Source organism: Muntiacus reevesi, chromosome 18, assembly GCF_963930625.1.
Source record: "Muntiacus reevesi chromosome 18, mMunRee1.1, whole genome shotgun sequence".
Classification (NCBI taxonomy): Eukaryota; Metazoa; Chordata; class Mammalia; order Artiodactyla; family Cervidae; genus Muntiacus; species Muntiacus reevesi.
Window position 1 is genome coordinate 40,696,404 of NC_089266.1, and position 18,391 is coordinate 40,714,794.

Consider the following 18,391-nt stretch of genomic DNA (forward strand, 5'->3'; position numbering starts at 1 on the left):
AACAGTGTCAGAAACAACACTCAAGTATTTGATGAATGAATAAACACTGTGTTAAAAAATATCATAGGCATTGGAATAAGAGGTATCAGGGTTCAAATTTCAGCTCTAACATATAGTAGTCATGTCCCTTATAGAATAGGAAAACAAACTTAGACTCTATTTCTATAAAATGGGAATATAATTATACTTGGTAGGATAATCATGATGAGAAAATGATACATATACATATATGAAATTATATATTTAACATATATATCCTAAAGCACTTATAGTCATTATTACTATTATTATTATTGGATGAACTCACTCAGAGTGTCTAGAGTGAGAAGAGGACCATAAAAGGAATTTTATGCAACATTTTAGATGAATAGGTAGATAAAGTACATTTACACAGAAGTCTGAGAGTGACTAGGGAGTTGGGAGGAAAACAGGATACATTAGAATCACAGAAACTACAAGAAGAAGAGTTTAAAGAAGGATGTATTATTAAAATTTCAGTTTGAGCAATAGATATCTATCTTACAAAACTTAAGTTAAAAAAATGCAGTCTCTCTTTCCTTTTAACCTCTCCAGCATAACCCAGGGCAGATATTCTTCCTCCTGCTTTAAGGGGAGTGCTACAGACGTATAGCAACTTAATATCTAGCCACCTGCATGGCTCATTAGTAAATTTACAAATGAACTAGGGCATTATCTTATCTTTGCTGCAGACTGCTAGTGCTCCCCTAGGGTGCTTGGTACTGCAGGTTGCTAAGCAATAATCCTAGTGCTTGCTCTCTCCCCACCAACATGCAGAATGGACATAGACGTGTGTTTGGTTACAACTCTGGTCAAACACTTCTCTCTCAGAGCCACGAAACCAAGAAAATAAAAGGAGACACACCAATAGCAGGGTCAGTAAATCAGGATTCTGAATAAGCCTATCAGTAGCAGTCCTTTGATTGTGTGATCTCTGAATTCATAAATTACAGAACTGCCTCAATGGAAAATTAATTAAGGAGTTTAATTGAATACAATTTCAAGCAAATACTGGGTTTTTTAGCCTATGCTTATATACTCCTAAACCTTTTACAGATAGATTGATTTCATTTACATATTCACTCAATAAGAAATTATTGGTGTCATAGTGCCAGGCACTATGCTAAGCACTGAAATTCTTTTTCAGGACTTTCTAAACTTCTATGGAATTAAGAGCTTTTCAAATACTTACCCAACATGCACATCTTCACCTCTGTGTCAACCCACCTTCTAACATACAAAGTCCTATTCAGGCACTACGGGCACAAATGCTTTCAATTAAAGAAGTAGAAATAAAAAAAAATTCCTTATTCATATTCTGAAAAGTCCAATGACTTATAAATGACTTTCATCATTTTCTGCACTCAGTACATGGTCCACTGCTGGGCATGGCCTCAGCACAACTCTATTTAAGGACACAAATAGGAATGAATTATAATTCACATTATAATAAGCTCTAGCAGACTCTTTCTTCACAGAAGGCATACAACATTAGAGGGACTGGCTGCTGATTAAACTGGTGAAAACTGACCCAGCAGGGCTACTCAACATATGTGCCATGTTCTCTTAAAACACAGGTCCTGTCTGAAGCTCAGCTGGCTTGATCATGTCAGGATTTCTTAACATTTGTACATAATATAGAAAAACTACTGTGAGAGGAGGAAAAGAAGCATTATTAAAACTATTGGCATTAACATTCAATAGCTAAAGGAAAAGGTATTTTCCTGCAGAATTTTTTAAAACTTAGGGCTGTCTAATAAGAATAAAGCTGAGCAAATCAATAAAAAAAGAAATAAAATTTCTCAAAACACAAGTTAAGCTCATAGTCTGAAATTAAGCTCATAGTCTGAAAAATGTAACAACCAGGGAAAGAAATGAGGAATTCACATGGTACATTTAGGCACAATATTTTCTATGCAAAGATAAGTATTTGAATGTATTCTGGGAGCTTCCTGGCAAAATAATATCATTTTAATTTTGACAAGTATATAACAAGGATGGGCTTCCCTGGTGACTCAGTGGTGAAGAATATGCCTGCAACGCAGAGCCACAGGAGACACAGGTTTAATCCCTGGGTTGGGAAGATCCCCTGGAGGAGGGCATGGCAACCCACTCCAGTATTCTTGCCTGGAGAATCCCATGGACAGAGGAGCCTGGAGGGCTACAGTCCACAGGGTCACAAAGAGTCAGATACGACTAAAGCAAGTAAGCATAGCACAGCATATAACAAAGACAAAGACACTTCTTTTGTGAAATTGGAAAAACAGTTCCTCTTCCCACTTATTACACACACACATACACATACAGAAACACATACATATTTACAAAGGGAGATTTAGAATATTAAAATTAATAGTGACTGATCACTGAATAAATAAATACATTGCATTGCATTTGATATTGCAACAAGCAACTGCAATATTTTCAATGTATATCATATACTGGGATAAACAGACTTACTGAAACAATACATTTCCCTCTATCATACATTATAAAGCAGTAACAAATTCAAAGTATGAGAATAGGAAAGACCATAAACTCTTGACAAGTTTTCTAGAGAGGCAATAAACTAAAGAATGGTAATTTGCAGGTACAGATTTGGCCATAAACTGATTAAAGTGAACACCTAATTAAATTTATAGGAAATTACCTAGATCACAATTCTGTTTAGAAAGTTTAAAATGAAAGAGTTTATTTATAAACCTGGTCCACGTGAGTATGGTAAAGGAAAAGGGATTTATGGGGTAGTGGTGGTGGAGGGAGGGAGTGAGGAGGAAGCAAAATCAGGAAACTGGTGGTAGGGGGCAGGGAGGGAAGGACTTGCCAAGAAACTTTTTAAAAGTTTTAGTAAACTGTGAAAGTTTATAATAAAGGCAAAATAAATGCTGAGTAGTTTGATTCTTCATGTGTATGTATTATAATATGAACTAATAAGAAGAAATAGTAAATAAATTTTTTAATTGTTTTAAAACACAGAAAAATACTTCGGAGAAGAATAAGCATCTATAAGTTATAGCTAGCATCTATATAGCAAATTATAGTTTAGAAAATGCTTTAATAATTATTGTTACAGTTCAGCCTAGCACATATTAAACCTTGATAGCTGTAAACTAAATTCAAAAGAATGGCAATTAAAATATAAATTGTTAAAATAAATAAATTAATTAAATAAACAAAAAAGAAAAATAAAAATAAAGAAGAAAAAATATAAATTGCTAAATTTTAAATATTGTTAAAATTTTATGTAGTATAGGATTTCACTAAGTATCTAAAATTAGAAGAACAGTAGTAAAAGGGATGACTATCTTGCCTATTTAGTTGTTGCCTTTTGATCATATAAATTTTCAACCTGCATAATCATGTAGAATTTGGATTAAGGATTGGGCTAAATGTCAAACAGAACAAATGTGTTGTCAAGTACAGAGGTAAAAAGAAGAAACAGAAAAACAACAGGCAGGTCGAATCACTAGATTTTTGTATTTATGGGTTGTCTGCTATGTGTCAGTCCACTCTTAGGTAAATTTTCTCTTTAAGTACAAGATTAATAAAGTTGCTTCAAAAGTATCAATAGAAAGTAAGGGGAATATATTTTTTTCTTTAAACTTTTTGTTTTGTATTGGGGTATAGCCAATTAACAACCTTGTGATAGTTTCAGGTGGGCAGTAATGAGACTCAGTCAAACATATACATGTATCCATTCTCCCACAAACTGCCTTCCCATCCAGGCTGCCACATAACATAGAGTAGAGTTCCATGCGCTGTAAGTTCCATGTGCTATACAGTAGGTCTGAAGGGAATATATTTCAAAGTGAAAGTGAAAGTCACTCAGTCCTATCTGACTTTTTGCAACCCCATGGACATACAGTCTCCAGGCCAGAATACTGGAGTGGGTAGCTGTTACCTTTGCCAAGATATCTTCCCAACCTAGGGAGTGAACCCAGGTCTCCTGCATTGACTATTTCCCAAACTGCATTTAAAATAACCCTGGGTGAACTTCCCCGGTTATCCAGTGGTTAAGACTCGGTGTTTCCACTGCAGGGGGCATGGGTTTTATCCTTGGTCAGGGAACTAAGACTCCACATGTCGCATGCTATAGTTAAAAAAAAAAAATTATATATACACATGTATGTATATATATATATGTAAAAGACACTTGCTCCTTGGAAGAAAAGCTATGACCAACCTAGACAGCGTATTAAAAAGCAGAGACCTTTGCTGACAAAGGTCCATATAGTCAAAGCTACGATTTTTCCAGTAGTCATGTATGGATGTGAGAGTTGGACCATAAAGAAGGCAAATGCTGAAGAATTGATGCTTTTGAATTGTGGGTTGGAGAAGACTCAAGAGTCCCTTGGACTGCAAGGGGATCAAACCAGTCAATCCTAAAGGAAATCAACCCTGAATATTCATTAGAAGGACTGACTCTGAAACTGAAGCGCCAGTACTTTTGGCCACCTGAAGTGAAGAGCTGATTCATTAGAAAAGACCCTAATGCTGGGAAAGATTGAAGGCAGGAGGAGAAGGGGACAACAGGATGAGATGGTGGGACGGCATCACTGACTCAATGGACATGAGTTTGAGCCAGCTCTGGTAGATGGTAAAGGACAGGGAAGCCTGCTGTGCTGCAGTCCGTGGGGTTGCAAAGAGTCAGACACAACTGAGAAAGTGAACAATAACTAAAGTATGTGTGTGTATACTCATTCCTGGTATTATATTTTTGAAAGGCAAAGTCTCCATCCCCAATGAAAACTTTGTAATAGTTTTACATTCTGGTGTGTAGGAGAAAAGCTAGTTCTCTACCTTGGGATTTTTTGTTTGCTGCTGCTTCTGTCACATTGCTGCAGGTGCCTACTGCCGAACTGTCTGACATACTCTGTGAATACTGAAAGGAGAAAAGAAATACCGGTTAAAAAATAAATTGCTTTACATCAAAGTTGCATCAGCTCTCCCAAAGAAAGAATGCAGATAAATTCCTTGTAAAAGTTGCCAAACATTCCTCCTTGATTTTCCTAGGATTTAATGCTGTGTATTAGAAGCAAAGCAATAATCAGTCTATTTACTACATTCATTGGTTCACCATGTCATCATATCTTCCTACGGCTAACAAAGAAATAGGCTAAGAATATTATTCCAGATGTACATTAATCCTTGAATTATACAATACTTTCTAAAAACATAATTTGAGACCACAAAGGAGTGAAATTTAATCTCTAAACCTTTGAAAATGCTGCTGTTTTCTTTGACTATTAGAATCACTTTCCAAGTTTGTGGTGGAGAGAAAAACATTTTCATCTTCATTAAGAAAAGTAAACTTTAGCTTTATGAATAAATGGTGGTAAAATAGCTTTTTGTACTCATCCTGATACACTTTTTTAAAAGTTAATTTAGAATATTTATTTATGCTGGTCTTGGTCAAAGCACGTGGAATCTTTACTGAGTCATGTGCGATCTCTCTTTACGGGCACATGGACTCTGCATTTGTGGCACATGGGCTCAATAGTTGCAACACGTGGGTGCTCTAGTTATGGTGCTTGGGCTTGATTGCTCCAAGGCATGTAGGATCCTAGATTTCCAAACAGGGATCAAACCCATGTCCCCTGCATTGCAAGGCAGATTCTTAACCACTGGACCACCAGGGAACTCCCTGATATACTTTTAAAAGGGTGATAATAGAATATTTTAAGACTCACATTAGTCAACTTAATGGTGAATCCATATAACTGTTTTCACTTGCCTCCCCTTTTCTCTAAAATATTTTTCCTCATAGAAGCCTTCTATTCATTAAATACAAAGTTACTTAAATGATTAACTTGGAAATTAAATTTTCAGAATGATAGTGAAATTCCCCTAATAACTGGTGATTGTCATATGCAGGATAACAGTACTGATTTTAGAAAGCCAACTTTATCAATAAAGTCATAATCAGCTCAGTTAAGTCACTCAGTCAAGTCCGACTCTTTGCGACCCCATGGGCTGCAGCACGCCAGGCCTCTGTCCACCACCAACTCCCAGAGTTTACCCAAACTCATCTCCATTGAGTCGGTGATGGCATCTAACCATCTCATTCTCTGTCATCCCCTTCTCCTCCCGCCTTCAATGTTTCCCAGCATCAGGGTCTTTTCAAATGAGTCAGCTCTTTGTATCAGGTGGCCAAAGTACTGGAGTTTCAGCTTCAGCATCAATCCTTCCAATGAACAGTCAGGACTGATCTCTTTCACGATGGACTGGTTGGATCTTCTGGTAGTCCAAGGGACTCTCAAGAGTCTTCTCCAACACCACAGTTCAAAAGCATCACTTCTTCGCTGCTCAGCTTTCTTTATAGTCCAACACTCACATCCACACATGACCACTAGAAAAACCATAGCCATGACTAGATGGACCTTTGTTGGCAAAGTGATGTCTCTGATTTTTAGTATGCTATCTAGGTTGATCATAGCTTTTCTTCCAAGGAGCAAGTGCCTTTTAATTTCATGGCTGCAGTCACCATCTGCAGTGATTTTGGAGCCCAGAAAAATAAAGTCTGGCACTGTTTCCACTGTCTCCCCATTTATTTGCCATGAAGTGATGGGACCAGATGCCATGATCTTAGTTTTCTGAATGTTGAGCACTAAGCCAACTTTTCCACTCTCCTCTTTCACTTTCAGCAAGAGGCTCTTTAGTTCTTCTTCACTTTCTGCCATAAGGGTGGTGTCATCTGCATATCTGAGGTTATTGATATTTCTCCCGGCAATCTTGATTCCAGCTTGTGCTTCTTCCAGCCCAGCATTTCTCATGATGTACTCTGCATATAAGTTAAATAAGCACAGTGACAATATACAGCCTTGACATACTCCTTTTCCTATTTGGAACCAGTCTGTTGTTCCACGTCCAGTTCTAACGGTTGCTTCTTGACTTGCATACAGATTTCTCAAGAGGCAGGTCAGGTGGTCTGGTACTCCCATCTCTTTCAGAATTTTCCACAGTTTGTTGTGATCCACACAGTCAAAGGCTTTGGCATAGTCAATAAAGCAGAAATAGATGTTTTTCTGGAACTCTCTTGTTTTATCAATGATCCAGCAGATGTTAGCAATTTGATCTCTGGTTCCTCTGCCTTTTTTAAAACCAGTTTGAACATCAGGAAGTTCACAGTTCACGTATTGTTGAAGCCTGGCTTGGAGAACTTTGAGCATTACTTTGCTAGTGTGTGAGATGAGTGCAATTGTGTGGTAGTTTGAGCATTCTTTGGCATAGCCTTTCTTTGGGATTGGAATGAAAACTGATTTTCAGTCCTGTGGCCACTGCTGAGTTCTCCAAATTTGCTGGCATATTGAGTGTAGGACTTTCACAGCATAAACTTTTAGGATTTGAAATAGCTCAACTGGAATTCCATCACCTCCACTAGCTTTGTTTGTAGTGATGCTTCCTAAAGCCCACTTGACTTCCCAAGGCCCACAGACTTCCAGGATGCCTGACTCTAGGTGAGTGAACACACCATTGTGATTATCTGGATTGTGAAGATCTTTTTTGTACAGTTCTTCTGTGTATTCTTGCCACCTCTTCTTAATATCTTCAGCTTCTGTTAGGTCCATACCATTTCTATAAAGTCATAATAGCGCTTCACAAATAATTTACCTCTCTGTGGAAGTGTCCTGAAAGTAACTCAGATGAGTCAGCTTAATGATTAACATGGGTTTGTTTTTTCCCATTTGCCATTTTATCTTTTTGAATACCCACACCTTTTTTTTTTTTGCCTAGGAAAATTAATTTCTCCAGTTACTCTCCAGCATTAACATCCGATTATTCATGAAAACTCTACCTGAATAGGCTCTTCTGCCTCATTTCCTTTCTGGTTCCTTTCTTTGTCTTCTTTTCCATTTTCCTGAAATGGACATAGTTTTAGTAAATGGTATCCAATAGGGGCTGGAAATAAAACTAATGCTTTATACTCTAGCAGAGCAAAATTTTTTATGTAAAAAATTCACGAGTAAACATCATACCAAATAAAATCACATAGAGTAACTGTATTAAAAAATTCAGACAGTAACAGACTTGTTATATACCAAGAATACCAAGCAACTGGAAGCAGGCCACTGTGATGTAACTATTAGTTGACCCCATTTTCGTCAAAACTTAATGCAGAATGCTTCAATTAAAAAGAGAAATAATTCAATGATAGTATACGACATTGCACCTCAATTTCCCCAAGAATGCTGAATCTCAAATCCTCTCATGGTTAAATGGTTAGAAACTATGCAGACCAGATACCTGAGCACGTTTAGGTTCCTCTTGAGGTGCTGACTCACTCATCTCGACCACAAAAAGGTATCACCAAATGGTAAGGAAAAGTATTACCAAACTAGTATTAATAACAAAAAGAGGGAAAGAAAACATTAACAACCAAAAATGCTCTGAAAGACCAAAACATGTCCCCACCCCCACCTCATCCCACCATTCTATTGAATGGTAATAAGTTCTCAACCAGTAAACTTCTCAAACTGTGTTACTGTTATTACTGTTGGTACAGACCAAAGCTAGATTAGTACTAGGCCAGTGTTAAGGGAAACAGGAGAACACCACAGTAGTCATCACCACTAGCGTTTAAAAAAAAAAACAAACCAGCAACAGTAATGCAATTGAATTTTTAGAACATTATTATCATCCTCATTAATTCTTGAAATTACAAAGTGAAATGAAGTGAAGCTCTTTTGGCTACCTAATTTGTGTGAAAAAGACAGAATAATAACCTTGCTAAAAAGTATTTTTGGAGGGGGGAGTTCTGAGAGGATTATGATTTATCTGGTTTATTTATTCATACTAAGCAATGAAAATGGATAATTACCACCTCCCCTTCTTCATTGCAAATGACTACAGATTCAGTCACAGATGATCAAAATCAGTGTTGTGCCAAAAACCATTTAAGAGTTTGTGTCACTAGGTGCTACATAAAAGTAAATTTCATACACATGACTTCTTCCTCTAGGAAAGTTACAATCCACGGACTTTTTAATGTGAAATGGTTTATTTATAATGTGCTAGGGGCTACTCAGATGGTAAAGTGTCTGTCTACAATGAGGGAGATCCAGGTTTGATCCTTGGGTCGGGAAGATCCCTTGGAGAAGGAAATGGCAACCCACTCCAGTACTATTGCCTAGAAAATCCCATGGACAGAGGAACCTGATAGACTACAGTCCACGGGGTCGAAAAGAGTCGGACACGACTTCACTTTCACTTTCAGGGGCTACTCAGGTGGTGCTAGTGGTAAAGAACTCATCCGTCAATGCAGGAGACATAAGAGATGCAGGTTTGATCCCTGGGTTGGAAAGATCCTCTGGAGGAGGGCATGGCAACCCACTCCAGTATTCTTGCCTGGAGGATCCCATGGACAGAAGAGCCTGGAGGGCTACAATCCACAGGGTCGCAAAGAGTCAGACACAACTGAAGTGACTTAGCACACATGTTTAATGTGCTGGAGTATTCACTTTCTTTTTAGCAACATATGTTCTGCTCAAATAAACCCAATGTACTGCCTTTGGAGACAACAGTGTCGAACACTTAAAAATAGCTGCCTCAAAGTCTTTTTGAAGCAATTCATAAATAATAAATAAGATAAAATTGATTTCTTCGCTAGGTCCCAATAGTGCATTCTCCCAGGCTGCTTTGTTTACGGTGTCCATCTCCTGCTAAAAAACTTCTTCCCGTTCCTTTTCAAATTGGTTTTGTTTAGATGCACCCAGACAGATTCAACTCAGTAAATTTTTACTGGGGACCTTCTATATGCAGGCAGACATTGGGCTTAAAAAGATGGATAAGGGACTTCCCTGGTGGTCCAGTGGCTAAGACTCTGGTGCTCCCAATGCAGGGGGCCTGGATCAATCCCTGATCAGGGGACTAGATTCCAGACACCACAACTAAAGATTCCACGTGTCACGACTAAGACCAGGCCTAGCCAAATAAATACATACATATTTTTTTAAAAAGATGGATAAGATCTGCTTTTGAAGAGTTCCTAGTTTAGTGAGAGAAAACAGGATAAACAGATGCAATACCATCTGTTAGGACAAAAGTAGAGACATATACAAAATGTGAAGGAACACAGAGGCAATTAATTCACCCAGGGAGGTCAGAGAAGCTTTCACAGAAAAATAGATTTCCAAGCTGGATTTTAAGTGACTAATAAGACTTTTTGTGTATGTAAAGGAGGGGGGAAAGAGTATCTGAGGCAGAAGGACCATTACACGCTAGGGAATGAAAGTTTGAAAACTATTTGAAGCTTTCATAGCAGAGCATAGTTATATAACAGAAAGTGGTAGAAGATGAGGCCAAAAACGTAATTTTTCAACTGTAAAGAGTTATTCACAATAAATCAAGGAATTTGGATTTTATTTTGTGCTTTTTAAGAATAGGACAAGATGCGATGAATTTGATGTTTTAAAAAAGTTGACCCTGCCAGCAAAGACTGCCAGTGTGAAACACTGGGGGAAGAGGGAATGATGATAACTTTTTCACCTTAAAAAAATATGTGTGTATGTGTGTGTGTGTGTGTGTATACACAGACACATATATGTATAAATATATATATTATATATATAAATATATCATACATAAATATTATATTTATATATTAAATAGATATAATATATACAAATGTATATTTAATATATATTATATTAAACATATAATATATAAATATATTATATATTATTTATATATTATAATTAGTATAATATCTATTCATATAATTAATATAGTTATATAATTAATATGTTATATATATTTAAGCTGCCCTAGGTCTTAGTTGTGGCACCTGGGACCTTCCATCTTTGACGGTGCATGTGAACTCTTAGTTGTGGCATGTGGGATCTAGTTCCCTGACTAGGGATCAAACTGGGGCCACCTGCTTTAGGAGTGCAGAGTCTGAGCCATTCACCAGGGAAGTCCCAAGATGGCATTTAATTAGATGTCAATTAATAAGATGAGTAAGTCCTCATCTATCAATAAAATGGATTAAATTCTCCATCAAAATGGATAGAATGGTTGGATGGATGAAAAAAAATCCAAGACCCACACATATGCTGCCTACAAGAGACTCACATCAGCTTTAAGGATGTGCGTGCATGCTCAGTCATGTCTGACTTTGCAAACCTGCAGCCCACCAGTCTCCTCTGTTCTTGGGATTTCCTAGGCAAGAATACTTTAGGGGGTGGCCATTTCCTACTCCAGGGGATATTCTGAACCCAGGGACCAAATCTGCAGGGATCAAACCCGCCTCTCTTGCGTTTCCTGCATCACCAGGCAGATTCTTTACCACTGAACCACCTGGGAAACCCAGCTTTAAGGACAGACACAGGCTCAAAGTGAAGGAATGGGAAAAGATACTCCACCCAACTGAAAACCAAAACAGAGCAGAGATAGCTATATTTATATCAGAAAAAATAGACTTTAAGCTAAAAATTGTAATGAGATAAAAAGGTCATCATATAATGATAAAGGGGTCAATTAACCAATAATTATGGATTGCAGAATTAAAATATTAATTGAATTCAAACCCCAGTCAAGCTATTTAGGTGAAAATTGGGACACTGATTGGGAAGGAGTACACTGAAGTCTGGTGTGGGGTCATTTAGTTGGATAATTTCAAACTTATGAGTCACTTTGAGCCTTTTTTTTGTCAGTGAAAGAAGTTTGTCTTCCTGTATTTTATAACCCCAATGCTGGGAAAGATTGAAGGCAGAAGGAGAAGGGGGCAGCAGAGGATGAGATGGTTAGTATCACCGTCTCAATGGATGTGAATTTGAGCAAATTACAGGAGACAGTGGAGGACAGAGGAGCCTGGTGTGTTGCAGTCTGAAGGGTCGCAAACAGTTGGACACAACTTAGTGATTGAAGGAACATTTGTAAAAACTATCCTTCTCTTAATTGAAAATTTTATAATAATCTCATCCGGGGCAACTGTCTTGCAAGGGGATGCCTATTTTCCTCAAAGCTCACCACAACCAGCTCCTCTAGTAGACTGGTAACTCAGCATTTTATTTTCTCATTAAACTTTGTTTCAGTGAGTCTCCAAATTCTGTGACAGATTTTTGGTCTTTTCCATTAAAAAGCACTGATTTTAAAACCTAACTTAAAACTGCCACATATAAAGCAAATGGTTGAGACATTCTTCTCTCCTTCTGAAGGTTTTATGATGCATTGTTATCATTAACCAGTATTTTACTATTAAATGGACAATTGAGACAAAGAGTTCTGAGACTATTCTTCCACCATTGATTAAGATGAGGGTGGGAGGTATTGTGGGTAATATTCTGAACTTTCTGGGCAGACTTGGTAACCTTGCCAGCTCCAGCTGCCTTCTTGTCTGCTAATTTGGTGATAGCCACAGCAACTGTCTGTCTCATGTCACAAACAGCAACATGACCCAGAAGAGGATAGTCAGAGAAGCTCTCAATACACATGGGTTTTGCCAGGAACTGTATCAGTGATGGCAGCATCACCAGATTTCCAGAATTTGGGGCCACTTTCCAGATTTTTCTCAGAATGATGATCAATTACCTCCTTAAGCTCAGCAAACCTGCAAGAATGTGAACTGACAGTCCAGCACAGGGGCATATCCAGCATTGATTTGGCCTGCTGGTCTGAGATAATCACCTGAGCTGTGAAGTCAGCTGCTTCCATCCATGGGTCATTTTTGCTGTCACCAGTCACATTACCACAGCAAACATCTTTGACAGGCAAGTTCTTGATAAGGAAACCTATATTGACCCCAAGGAAGGCTTTACTCAAAACCTCATGTTGCATTTCAACAGATTTTACTTCAGTTGTAACGCTGGAGCAAAGGTGACCACAATACCAGGCTTGAGAACACCAGTCTACACTCGATCCACAGAGGCAGTACCAACATCATCAATTTTGTAGATATCTTTCCTGGAGGCTCAAAATTCTCCAAGCCAGACTTCAACAGTACATGAACCATGAGCTTCCAGATGTTCAAGTTGGATTTAGAAAAGGCAGAGGAACCAGAGAGCAAATTGCCAACATCCACTGGATCATCAAAATAGCAAGAGAGTTCCAGAAAAACATCTCTTTCTTTATTATTGACTATGCCAAAACCTTTGACTGTGTGGATCACAATAAACTGTGGAAAATTCTGAAAGAGATGGGAATACCAGACCACCTGACCTGCCTCTTGAGAAACCTATATGCAGGTCAGGAAGCAACCGTTAGAACTGGACATGGAACAACAGACTGGTTCCAAATAGGAAAAGGAGTACATCAAGGCTGTATATTGTCACTGCACTTATTTAACTTATATGCAGAGTACATTATGAGAAATGCTGGGCTGGATGAAGCACAAGCTGGAATCAAGATTGCTGGGAGAAATATCAATAACCTCAGATATGCAGATGACACCACCCTTATGGCAGAAAGTGAAGAAGAACTAAAGAGCCTCTTGATGAAAGTGAAAGAGGAGAGTGGAAAAGTTGGCTTAATGCTCAACATTCAGAAAACTAAGATCATGGCATCTGGTCCCATCATTTCATGGCAAATAGATGGGGAAACAGTAGAAACAGAGAGAGACTTTATCTTTTTGGGCTCCAAAATCACTGCAGATGGTGACTGCAGCCATGAAATTAAAAGACGCTTGTTCCTTTGAAGAAAAGCTATGACCAACCTAGACAGCATACTAAAAAGCAGAGACATTACTTGTCAACAACAGTCCATATAGTCAAAGCTATGGTTTTTCCAGTAGTCATGTATGGATGTGAGAGTTGGACTATAAAGAAAGCTGAGCGCCAAAAAATTGATGCTTTTGTGTTGTGGTGTTGGAGAAAACTCTTGAGAGTCCTTTGGACTGTCAAGAGATCCAACCAGTCCATCCTAAAGGAGATCAGTCCTGAATATTCATTGGAAGGATTGATGTTGAAGCTGAAACTCCAATACTTTGGCCACCTGATTTGAAGAGCTGACTCATTTGAAAAGACCCTGATGCTGGGAAAGATTGAAGGTGGGAGGAGAAGGGGACAATAGAGGATGAGATGGTTGGATAGCATCACTGACTCATTGGACAGGAATTTAAGTAAACTTCTGGAAGTTGGTGATGGACAGGGAGGCTTCGAGTGCTGCAGTCCATGGGGTGGCAAAGAATCGGACACGATTGAGCAACTGAACTGAAATGAACTGAACTGAACTTCCTGGAGGGACAGATGCAAGGGCTTGTCAGGTGGCCAGGATGTGATTCAGAGCTTCAAGCAGCATGGTTCCACTGGCATTGCCATCTTTATGGGTGACGTTCCATCCCTTGAACCAAGGCAGGTTAGAGCTTGGCTGCAGCCTTTTGCCACCATTCCACCCAGAAATGGGTACCCATACTACTATGTCAGGGTTGGATTCAACTTTCTTAATGTAGGTGTTGATTTCCTTAGTCCCTTCATAGACTTTCTGGCTGTAGAGTGGCTCAGTGAAATCCATTCTGTTAATGCTAACAGTTAGTTGTTAGTTAGCTTACTGTTTGATCACCCCTTCTTGGAGACACCTGTTTCAAATTCACCAACACCAGTGGCAACAATCAGAACATCATAACCGGCCTGATATATGCCTGTAATCGTGTTTTTGGTAAAGTCTCTGTGTCCTGGGACATCAATTATGGTCACATAATTGGTCTTGGATTTCTTTACAGGGAGACATCAATGGTGACACCACACTCATGCTCAGCTTTCAGTTTGTCCAAGAGCCAGGCGTACTTGAAGGAGCCCTTTCCCATTTTAGCTACCTCCTTCTCAAAGGAGGTTCTTTGTGGTTTTCAGTGGTTCTTTGTTCAATCCCACTACATTTGTAGATTGGATGGCCAGTAGTGGTAGACTTGCCACACATCCACATGCCCAAACAACACAATGATATTGATGTGAGTCTTCTCCTTTCCCATTGTGGCTTAGATATTAGCAGTGGTTTTCATGACACCTGTGTTCTGGTGGCAACCCTGTTGAGAAAAAAGCTAAAATATGATTTTAAAATGCTCCAGCAGGGCAAATACAAAGTCTGACCAGGTGGAAACAGCTTTTATTTTAACCTCCCTAGCAGAAATTAATTTTTTTTTTGCTTTTGAGAAGACACTGAACATGACTTAATTTTCTACAATATTTTTTCACATGTTTTATCTCATTTAATTCTTACACAATCCTATGGAGTTTATTTTTTATTTTTATTTTCAAACTTTAAACTTTTAATTTTGCATTGGGTATAGCCAATTAACAATGTTGTAATAGTTTCAGGTGAACAAGGAAGAGATTTAGCCATAGATATACATGTATCCATCCTCCCCCAAATTCCCCTCCCATCCTGGCTGGCACATAACATTGAGCAGAATTCCATATACTATGCAATTGGTTATCTGTTTTAAAGATAGTGGTATGTATACGACCATCCCAAACTCCCTAACTAACCCTCCTGCCCTGGCAACCATAAGCTCGAGAAACAGTTTTCATGGTAAAACATTTTCATTATTATTTATGGTAGAAGCCCAGGGAGTTTATGTGAGTATATTATAAGGGAGTTAAAGGAAGGAGCACGAAATATAATACTGGGTTGACTGGAATTTATTGATATGGGTACCTGTATCAGAAATTAAGGATTTAATGTATTAGCACCTACAGCTGGAAGTGACATTCAGTATTTATTTGGTAAGTTTACTGAAACTTGGACTCCATAGTGGCCTATGTTTAATAAAGCTAAGGTACAGGAACTTCTCTGGATAATTAATGTAAGAGGAATCAAAAGGCTTAGGGATACAGGGTAGATATGTCACCTATTGACTTGCATATCTACTCCCCACAAGTATATCCTCTGAAAGGACTTGGGGGAGGGTTCCTTTACTAAAACATTGCAAAATACATTAGTGCGTGGGAATATTTGTATACTTGAAAAGCTGTATGTTGGCTTTCTTCTGTAGGCAAAGCATGATGGGATGATCCATTTGAGTAGCCGAGGCCAAATGTCAGTGTTTATCCACCAAAGACAAAGTGGACGCATAAAGAGAAGTAGAGATACAGTGGTAATCAGATTTCTTTCGGCATTCAGCTAAATGATTATGGGTGGTCCTAGGATTAGAATAGATGGCCAGTCAGCTCAGATGGTAAAGAATCTCCTGCAACACAGGAGACCCAGGTTTGAGTCTTGGGTCAGGAAGATCCCCTGTAGAAGGGAATGGCTGCCCACTCCAGTATGCTCGCCTGGGAAATTCTGTGGACAGAAGAGCCTGGTGGGGTACAGTTCCATGGGGTCACAGAGTCAGACATGACTGAGCGACTAAAAGTTTCTTTCACTTTCTAACAAAGTACTGATCATTCACACATAATATTTATTTATTTTAATATTTCGGTATTTACTTGTCTATGCCGGGTCTTAGTTGCCGCACATGGGATCATCAATCATTGTTGAAGCATGTGGGATTCTTTATTATTTTTTTTTTAAGTTGCAACATGTGAGATATTTTTATAAAGAATCTGCCTGCAATACAGGAGACCCAGAGATGGACAGTAGGTCGGGAAGATCCTGGGTCAGGATGATCCGCTGGAGAAGGGAATGGCAATCCACTTGTTTTCTTGCCTGGAAAATCCCATGGACAGATGGGCCTGGCAGGCTACAGTCCATGGGATCACAGTCAGACATGACTGAGCAACTAACACTACTACTGCTATGTGGGGTCTTTATTTGAAGCATTCAAACTGTTTGTTGCAGCAGGTGGGGTTCTTTCTAGTTTCCTGTCCAGGGATTGAATCCTGACCCCCTGCACTGGGAGAGAGGAGTCTAACCACTGGATCACAAGGTAAGTCTCTACATATAATATCTTGAAATCTATATATATTGTGGCCCCAAATACAACTTTAGTACCCACAGTAAAGAGTTCTGACCTCCCTCTCCCAGTTTCCAGACCTGAGCCCCTTAATTTAAAGGGAAGGCTGGATCCCCTCAAGGAACGATTCTGCAGCACTGCCATAGTGTATACTGAAAATCTTCCCCCGCATCTTTTCCACAGACAATTGTGGCCACTTCCTAAAATGACTGTGTAATGGGGGAAAAATCAATATTCAGGTTTTGCAAGGATTTCTAAACATTGGCATTAATTGGTGCTAATTTCTGGGGACCCAAATGCATTCCACCAGTTTAAGTGGGGCTTATGCCGGGCATGGAGTCTTAACTCAAGTTTGAATCGCAGTGGGCACAGTGGGTCTATAGAACCATTCTGTGATATTTCATTAGCTCTTGAATATACAATTAGGATACCTGGCAACTAGCAGAATTTCCATTTTGGCCCTTTGATCTGGAATAAGGACCATTACAATATGAAAAGCCAAGCTGAAGCCCTTGGAAACCCCCTTCCCTGTTATATACACACACCAGAGAGTAAACAAAAATCATTGCTTTTTTGGGATGAAGGGGAACTACAGAGATTAGTGACACCAATAAAGACTTAAAGAAGCAGGAGTGATGAAATCTATCTCACGTCAATTTAAAAAAAAGTTATTTAGGTACTTGACTGTACTGGGTCTTAGTTGTGCTATCTTCCCTACAGGTTCTTCAGCTGCTGCACGTGAATTCTTAGTTGCAGCATGTGGCCTCTAGTTCCCTGACTAGGGATCAGAACCCAGACCCCATGCACTGGGAGTGTGGAGTCTTAGCCACTGAACCACCAGGGAAGTCCTTATCTTACATCAATTTAACTTACCTGTTTGGCTGGATCTTGGATCTGGATCTTGGATCCAACTGGATCTTGGAGGATGACTATGGGTGATTATAAATTTAATCTGGTGATGCCTCCAATTGCAGCTGCTCTTCCACATATAATAACTTTACTGGAGCAAATCAACACACAACTCCTGTCACTTGGTATGCTGCTAGTGATCCAGCAAATGCTTTTTTCTCCATACAAATTGGCAAGAAACACCAGAAGCAATTTGCTTTTACTTGGCAAGACCAACAATATAACTTCACAGTCTTGCCCCAGGGCTACGTCAGTTTTTCTGCTCTCTGCCATAATACAGTCCACAGAGAAGTTGAGCATCTTGACCTTCCAATCAGCATTAAGTTGATCCAGTGCATTGATAACATTATGCTGATTGGATCTGGGGAGCAAAAGGAGCAAGGTCATTAACTTCTTCATGAGATATATGCAAAACCAGAAGATGGAAGATAGATTCCACTTCTGGTATCAATTTCCACATCAGCCAATTGCCCGTTATTAAATTATTTCCTCAGCTCCTTTTGTAATTTTCTTTCATGCTGGAGCTGGAGTGTGAAAACCACATTTCTTTGCCTTGCCAGCTGGCTCTGTTAAGCTCTGCTAATTGGGGGCATTGGAGGGAGACCCCAAGGCTGAGGAAGGACAAGAGGCTTGTTCCTT

At 39.0% G+C, this 18,391-nt stretch overlaps 1 protein-coding gene and 1 pseudogene across 1 annotated transcript in view; both read right to left on the minus strand.

Moving 5' to 3' along the window:
- EFCAB5 (EF-hand calcium binding domain 5) overlaps positions 1-8,304 on the minus strand; it is a 90,652-nt gene extending 82,348 nt beyond the window's left edge. Inside the window, exons 1-3 of the mRNA XM_065910931.1 lie at positions 8,263-8,304; positions 7,814-7,876; positions 4,819-4,900 (exon numbers count right to left, since the gene is read on the minus strand). Coding sequence (XP_065767003.1) covers positions 4,819-4,900; positions 7,814-7,876; positions 8,263-8,304 — 187 coding nt within the window. The remainder of the gene's footprint in view (positions 1-4,818; positions 4,901-7,813; positions 7,877-8,262) is intronic.
- Positions 8,305-12,176: 3,872 nt separating this feature from the next.
- LOC136150179 (putative elongation factor 1-alpha-like 3) lies at positions 12,177-14,917 on the minus strand (annotated as a pseudogene).
- Between the last annotated feature and the right edge of the window lie 3,474 nt (positions 14,918-18,391).